At 40.2% G+C, this 8,507-nt stretch overlaps 2 protein-coding genes across 2 annotated transcripts in view; both read right to left on the reverse strand.

Annotated features, from left to right (window-relative positions):
* Positions 1-8,507, reverse strand: part of LOC118405753 (zinc finger protein 708-like) — a 23,714-nt gene that overhangs the window by 11,771 nt on the left and 3,436 nt on the right. The gene's annotated exons all lie outside the window — the stretch shown is intronic.
* Positions 3,108-5,785, reverse strand: LOC118405754 (zinc finger protein 45-like). The gene has a single exon (XM_035805479.1). It carries the CDS (start codon positions 5,713-5,715, stop codon positions 4,303-4,305), a length of 1,413 nt encoding a protein of 470 aa, XP_035661372.1. The 5' UTR covers positions 5,716-5,785; the 3' UTR covers positions 3,108-4,302.

Below are 8,507 nucleotides of genomic sequence, written 5' to 3' on the forward strand. Positions count from 1 at the left end.
ACGTGCGGACAAAGTGTTTCTTCATCTCCCCTCTTTTTGACATGGTCCGATGTTCCACGGTCTGCGTCTGGACAGGAAGGTTTGTTGCCAGCCTCTTGGCTCTTATCGTCGTCCGTCACCTTATTGTTAAACAACATTGTGACAAAGGAACAGCTTACTAAAGTGTTCGAGAGGCAATGGCCAGTAAGTGTGACTTATTGTCTACGCTGTGGTATCAAACTTCTAAATGTCACTAATGATTACAACTATACTACAGTTCCTAAATATAAACAACCAGCATATTTAGTTTTATTTAAGTATCATTCATTGAAAAGAGATGTTTGAACAAAACGCAGCCATGGTTTTGCAGAATTTCACCTGTGGTGAAATACGCAACGTGTGTTTGTACAACAATATGACACTCAGTAAACCCATGCAGACCCTACCCATGTATTTCCTATACATAAAGACACTTCCTTCATCATGCCTATTTTTTGGGCATAAATAAGGGGTGATGTTCACACCAAGAATGCCAATTGTTCACAAAATATCAACGGAACGCATCACAAGACGAGTTTATAACATCGCCCCTCAAATTGATTTGTAAGCTAACTTTTATCAGGCGGCTATGTCAGACACATTGTATTCAGCCATAGGCTGACATTACTTAATTTGATTAAAGAGTACTTGTGAAGTTTAGTAAAATACTGAATGCTTTTTGGTGCACGTTGGACAAGTGGGTACTTTATCATATGATGTCAAGTAGTATGCATTTTTTAGTTCCTAAAATCAATATCTATCGGAATTAATACCCTCTTCTGGACTCTTTTAAAACCTCCATCGGGGCAAATGTAAGTAATACGATTTTGCGCGTAGAGTTCATTTACAGTACTAGTGTTCTAGCCTATGAAGAATTTTCAGAAGCTCATTTCTGGGAAAATGTTACAAAATTTTTATATTGATGAGACAACGCACAGACAACGCACGGTGTAGACTTTCCAATTTGTGAAAAATGAAGATTTCGGCTTCACTGTTTAGGCCTCTGTGGACCCCTTATTTTAGACTACAACATGGTTGAAATTGTCAAATCTTCCACTATAAAGAAATGGTACGCTTAGAATTGGAATTCTTGGACAATTGGCAAAGCGGGCTACTGCATGGAGTAAGTCGTCATTTATAATACCTGGAATGTTCACGGACACCCTGAAGGCCTGAACTTGCATTATTTGTACCTTATCGCCAATGTAGATTTCTCTTAATGCCCTGTGCCCAACAGGCCTTCCTGGTCCAGGCAAAACTGTGACGAATATTAGTAGTTGACAAGGACGTTATATGAGAAATAATGTCCTTGGTAGTTGACCAGGAGAGTTTATTAATAGTCCATGGGAGTTGTAATATATCCCTTCAAAACTGTACAGAAAAATGTTACCGCATAGTGGCCCGTGCCATTACCCCCTGACAAATATAAGCCAGCGTAGAAAGTCTGCTGTCGACTAAAAGCCAGTTAAGTCGTTGCCATCGCTACTCCCCCCCCCCCCCCCCAGACTTAAACATCTGCTTGGAGAAGAACTAAGTGGTTCAAACATACGTCACCGAGCAGTGACAGATGTCCATCCATGCATTTCAATACCTTTTCATCACTCTTTTGTCTGCGTTCTTTTCAACGGGCTTGGATGGAACAATAGGCTTTGGGTCAAGGAGTGCATGGGGCGAACTATTCATAGTCTGGGTTCCAGTCTACAATGGTTAGCTTTCCCATGTAGGCTAGCTGACAATCAGTGGAGCCTACTGATAAGTATTATTAGACAAAGGCTGATATTACGAGGCTAGTATCCAGGCTTAGGCTTTGTTCTCTTTGCGTTCAACTGACAACTAGAAAGCAACGGATCAATTGCAGATTCAAATGGTAAAGCCAAAGTTTCTTTACAGTAAAAGTTAAAAACAATGAAATGAAATAATAGGTGATATAACAGCAAATGATGTAGATGACGCAAAGCATGTAGACGCACTTATCAGTATAGACTTGAAATGGTATTACAGCTACAAGATATGTTGTTAACAGTATCAAGGCGGTACAAGTCAGTGCGTTATCCCAAAGAACTACATTATTAACAAAACCGGATCTTTAACCGAATTTTCATGCACATATATACGTGGGAGTTCAGATGTCTTCCAATAACGGAAATTATTTGGAAAGACCACTCAGGGGACCGGTAAATCTGGGTCATTATATAGTGTAGATAATTTTTAAAAATTATTGGACAAGGACTTGCATTGGCTAAGGGGTCCATATGTAGAGATGGGCACTTATGGGGCCTGTTTAGCCCTTTGGGTATTGTTTTTTGCCCCCATAAGTTCTGTTTTGTTTGAAGGTTGAGGTTTTGACTGTATCAAAGAGGACCTAGTCGACCCCCCCCCCTCACCTTCTCTGTCAGTCTTTTTCACCGTTATCAAAGAAAACAAAGTATTTTTCACGTACCTTAAGCTTATGCACGATCCAGGAAGAAACTACGAGCATCTCTTCCCAACTTCCAACCTCTCTAGGACAGTTTCAGCAGCAAAGAAGAAGAGACATCCCAAGTCTACATGTACTCGTCCCGCTTTCACAGGGTCGCAGAACACAGTGTTCATCCGCGACCCCCATAACAAAGTATTAATCCGCGAACGCCGTCTATGACGCGCGTACATAAAGTAGTGCAGCCCAGAATTCTTGAAGACTGCGAAAGTTGTATGAAAATACTATCATAGTATAAACTGTGCTGTGTGGTGTAGGAATATGTCTGCTTTTAGACTGTAAGATTTTAATTGTGATTTTTTTTTACAGTTCTTGTATAAATGCATACCCTTACGCAACTGCCTCTCCGGGTGAGCCGGCTGCAGTTCAATAGATCGAACCAGACTGTCTATCACAATTAGCAGTTCAACCAATGATAGCATGGCAATTAGCGGAGTCCCTGGATTTCCGTCAAATATTTGCATTTTTTTTAAACTTTGCATTTCTACGTTTAGACAAAGAGGCTGAGCAGGGATCAATCTATGACCTATTTGATATTATTAGTAGCATTCCTTACATTCATTCCATAACTTATATTCAACTGGGCCAGAAAAATTGCCTATACACATAAAAATGTATTTCATGAAGCTGTATTGACATATCAAAGTGTACAAAGAGGTTAGTGCTGTCTGCTATAGTCTGCAAAATTCTACAAACTAAACGATATATGAGAACAAACGAAAATATCTAACTTACATGTACGTCGAAAAAGATTAGACATCCAGGTAATAAGATATGCCAAAAAGCATTTATTCAAGCAACTGGATATGATTTTCCAAAATGATATCCAGTTGCTTGAGTAACTGCTCTTTGGCATAACTTACATGTATCTTCTTGTTTCTGCACAGTTCACAAACGCGAGGAATATGAAATAATATAATGATGCAAATATGCTAAAAGTTTGTTGTATAGGCCATTCACATTAAGGTGTTGTTCTGGAGAATATTTTAGTTTTGGGGCCCAAATTGTACGTGGACTAAAGCAATTCTCAAAAGAAGTAGAAATGTATTATATGAAGCTTCTTTTGCACACCAAAAAGTACAAAGGCTTCCGCATGATCTACTACAAACTTCAAAATTCTACAAATCAAACCGTGAATTTAAGGTAACACACGTAGATATCTAAAACATGTACATGTATCTAGATACATGTGTCTTTTCTAATTTAAAAACAATCTTTTATGTATTTGCCTAGCATTAGAGAGTTGTCAAATCTAAAGATGCATATTGCAAAGAGTTTCTTAAAACATGTTTTACTTAAAGAAGAAAGATGAATAGCCTTAGATTTACAACGTAAGGTATCATATCTACATGTAGAGTTTTCCAGGACAAGAGGGCAAAATTAAATCAAACATTGGCCAAGTCACATAGTCACACACATATAAATATTTGCGGGTTCTCACCGGTGTTTCTAGCCATTTGTTTCTTTAAATCAGACATTAACAAAGTAGCAGAACCTCAAACTTCACAATTGTAGGTATAGGACTTCTCTCTGGAGTTTTTGCCCAAGTGCCATTTCAAATTTGACTTTTGTGCCGCACCAGGCTCACAAATTTTACATTTCTATGTTTTTCACCAGTGTGTTTAGCCATTTCAAATATGACCTTCGCGCTGCACAGTACCCACAGACATCACATTTGTAAGGTTTCTCACCAGTGTGTTTATCCATGTGACGTTTCAAATTTGTTTGTCACGTGTGTGACAAAACAACAACAAATGTCAAATTTCTAACGTTTTTCCCCATGTGCCGATTCAAAGTTGACAGTTGTGCTACGCAGTACCCATAAGTGTCTCACGAGTGTGTATGGTGATGTGCTTTTTTAAATCACACATTCGTGAAGTGCCATAGCCGCAAACTTCACAATTATAAGGCTTCTCTTCATAGTGTTTGTCCAAAATGTGAAGCTTCAAATTTGACAGTTGTGCTGCTCCGTACCCGCATATGTCACATTTGTAAGGTTTCTTACCAGTGTGTCTGGCCCTTCTGTGATTTTTGAAATGTGACAATTCCACTGTACCGTACCCACAAATGTCACTTTTATAAGGTTTCTCAACAGTGTGTTTCGCCATATGACGTTTCAAATTTGTCACTTGTGCGGTACAATAGTCGCAAATGTCACATTTGTAAGGTTTCTCGCCAGTGTGTGTGGCGATGTGCTTCTTTAAATCAGACATTCGTGAAGTGGCATAGCCACAAGTGTCACACTTGTAGGACTTCTCGGCAGAGTGTTTGTCCATTACATGCCGCTTCAAATTTGACAAATATGCAGTACCGTGCGCACAAATGTCACATTTGTAAGGTTTCTCGCCAGTATGTGTGGTAATGTGTTTCTTAAAATCACACATTCGTGAAGTAGCATAACCGTAAACTTTACATTTGTAGGACTTCTCGTCTGAGTGTTTGTCCATAATGTGAAGCTTTAAATTTGACCTTTGTGCTGCACTGTACCCACAAATGTCACATTTGTAAGGTTTCTCACCAGCGTGTTGGCCCATGATGTGCCGTTTCAAATTTGACATATCTGCTGTACCATACCCACAAATGTCACATTTGTAAGGTTTCTCACCGGTGTGCTTAGCCATGTGGCGTTTCAAATTCGACAATTGCGCAGAAGAATAACTACAGGCGTCACATTTGTAAGGCTTTTCGACAGCATGCGTGGTCATGTGCTGTCTCAAATGATCCTTTGTTTTTGCAGAGTAATCACAAATCTCACAGCTGTATGGTCTCTCAATAGAATGGGTAGCTACGTGATTTTTCACACATGTTTTGTCCACCGCAGCAAAATTACATGTTGGACATTTGTGCGGCCTGTAGTTACTGTGTTTCGCCGCAATGTGGCGCTTCAGATGCGCCTTGTATGTGGTAGAATAGTTACAAAGATCGCAACGATGCGCATGTTGTCTCACACCACCAGTGTGTTCGGTCCGGACACGTTCACGTTTGCATGCTGTCGAACGCTCACTGCGTCCACGTTCGTATGCTGCTTTCTCATCGGTGTGTATAGCAATAATGTGCATTTTCAGGCGGCTCTTTTGTGATGCAGAATAGTCACAATGCTGGCACTGGTATGGTCTCTCACCGGTATGAGTCCTGATGTGATCTTTCAAGCGTGCCGCATTTCCCGTTCTATACTCACAGTGCGGACAAAAGTGTTTCTTCATCTCCCCTCTTTTTGACATGGTCCGATGTTCCACGGTCTGCGTCTGGACAGGAAGGTTTGTTGCCAGCCTCTTGGCTCTTATCCTCGTCCGTCACCTAATTGTTAAACAACATTGTGACAAAGGAACAGCTTATTAAAGTGTTCGAGAGGCAATGGCCAGTAAGTGTGACTTATTGTCTACGCTGTGGTATCAAACTTCTAAATGTCACTAATGATTACAACTATACTACAGTTCCTAAATATAAACAACCAGCATATTTAGTTTTATTTAAGTATCATTCATTGAAAAGAGATGTTTGAACAAAACGCAGCCAACGTTTTGCAAAATTTCACCTGTGGTGAAATACGCAACGTGTTTGTACAACAATATGACACTCAGTAAACCCATGCAGACCCTACCCATGTCTTTCCTATACATAAAGACACTTACTTCATCATGCCTATTTTTGGGCATAAATAAGGGGTGATGTTCTCACAAAGAATGCCAATTGTTCACAAAATATCAACGGAACGCATCACAAGACGAGGTTTTAACATTGACCCTCAAGTTGATTTGTAAGCTAACTTTTATCAGGTTATGTCAGACACATTGTATTCAGCCATAGGCTGACATTACTTAATTTGATAAAAGAGTACTTGTGAAGTTTAGTAAAATACTGAATGCTTTTTGGTGCACGTGGGACTAGTGGGTACTTTATCGCATGATGTGAAGTAGTATGCATTTTTTAGTTCCTAAAATTAATATCAATCGGAATTAATACCCTCTTCTGGACTTTAGGACTCTTATAAAATGGTTAACCTCCATCGGGGCAAAGGTAAGTAATACTAGCCTGCGCGTTGTGGCCTATGAAGACTTGAAGAAGGCCATTTCTCGAAAAATGTTAGAAAATTTTTATATTGATGAGACAACGCACAGATAACGCACGGTCTAGACTTTCCGATTTGTGAAAAATTAAGATTTCTGCTTCACTGTTTTAATAAGCCTCTGCGGACCCCTTATTTTAGAAAACAACATGGTTGAAAGTGTCAATTCTTCCACTGTAAAGAAATGGTACGCTTAAAATTGGAATTTTTGGACACTTGGCAAAGCAGGCTACTGCATGGGGTAAGTCGTCATTTATGATACCTCGAATGTTCACGGACACCCTGAACTTGCATTATTTGTACCTTATCGCCAATGTAGATTTCTCTTGATGCCCTGTGCCCAACAGGCCTTCCCGTTCCAGCAAAACTGTGACGAAATAGTAGTAGTTGTATTCTCCAAACAGAGGTTGAGTCGGAGATATACATGTAGTAGTAGTCGGGAAATTTACAGGCGTGCTCCTCTTCCCGACTACTATATCTCCGCGACTCAACCTCTGCTTGGAGAGTATAGAAGTTGACCAGGAAAGTTAGTCTATGGGAGTGGTAACATATCCCTTCAAAACTGTACAGGAAAATGCTACCGCATTGTGGCCAGTGGCCAAATTAAACTCCCCTGGCAAATATAACCCAGCCTAGTTAGTCTGCTGCCTACTAAAAGCCAGTTAGGTTAGGTTTCGACACAGCAAGAAAAAAATGAAAAAATAGTAAGCCCGATAAAAACACCGTGATAAAAACGACTAAAAAACGTTTAAAAAACAGCCGGAGCCTAACCTCTGCTTGGAGAGTAGCCATTTAGGTCGTTGCCATCGCTACTAGCCCCCCAGACTTAAACATCTGCTTGGAGAAGAACTAAGTGGTTCAAACATACGTCACCGAGGAGTGACAGATGTCCATCCACGCATTTCAATACCTTTTCGTCACTCTTTTGTCTGCGTTCGTTTCAACGGGCTTGGATGGAACAATAGGCTTTGGGTCAAGGAGTGCATGGGGCGAAATATTCATAGTCTGGGTTCCAGTCTACAATGGTTAGCTTTCCCATGTAGGCTAGCTGACAATCAGTGGAGCCTACTGATAAGTATTATTAGACAAAGGCTGATATTACGAGGCTAGTATCCAGGCTTAGGCTTTGTTCTCTTTGCGTTCAACTGACAACTAGAAAGCAACGGATCAATTGCAGATTCGAATGGTAAAGCCAAAGTTTCTTTACAGTAAAAGTTAAAAACAATGAAATGAAATAATAGGTGATATAACAGCAAATGATGTAGATGACGCAAAGCATGTAGACGCACTTATCAGTATAGACTTGAAATGGTATTACAGCTACAAGGTATGTTGTTAACAGTATCAAGGCGGTACAAGTCAGTGCATTATCACAAAGAACTACATTATTAACAAAACTGTATCTTTAACCGTATTTTCATGCACATATATACGTGGTAGTTCAGATGTCTCCAATAACGGAAATTATTTTGAAAGACCACTCAGGGGACCGGTAAATCTGGGTCAATATAGTGTAGATAATTTTTAAAAATATTGGACAAGGACTTGCATTGGCTAAGGGGTCCATATGTAGAGATGGGCACTTATGGGGCCTGTTTAGCCCTTTGGGTATTGTTTTTTGCCCCCATAAGTTCTGTTTTGTTTGAAGGTTGAGGTTTTGACTGTATCAAAGAGGACCTAGTCGACCCCCCCTCACCTTCTCTGTCAGTCTTTTTCACCGTTATCAAAGAAAACAAAGTATTTTTCACGTACCTTAAGCTTATGCACGATCCAGGAAGAAACTACGAGCATCTCTTCCCAACTTCCAACCTCTCTAGGACAGTTTCAGCAGCAAAGAAGAAGAGACATCCCAAGTCTACATGTACTCGTCCCGCTTTCACAGGGTCGCAGAACACAGTGTTCATCCGCGACCCCCATAACAAAGTATTAATCCGCGACCGCCGTCTA

This window comes from Branchiostoma floridae, chromosome 18 (assembly GCF_000003815.2).
Source record: "Branchiostoma floridae strain S238N-H82 chromosome 18, Bfl_VNyyK, whole genome shotgun sequence".
NCBI classification, from domain to species: Eukaryota; Metazoa; Chordata; class Leptocardii; order Amphioxiformes; family Branchiostomatidae; genus Branchiostoma; species Branchiostoma floridae.

What these genes read in the sequence shown, in the direction of transcription:
- LOC118405754 (XM_035805479.1), bottom strand. Translation starts at nt 5,715, where the DNA reads ATGTCAAAAAGAGGGGAGATGAAGAAACACTTTTGTCCGCACTGTGAG.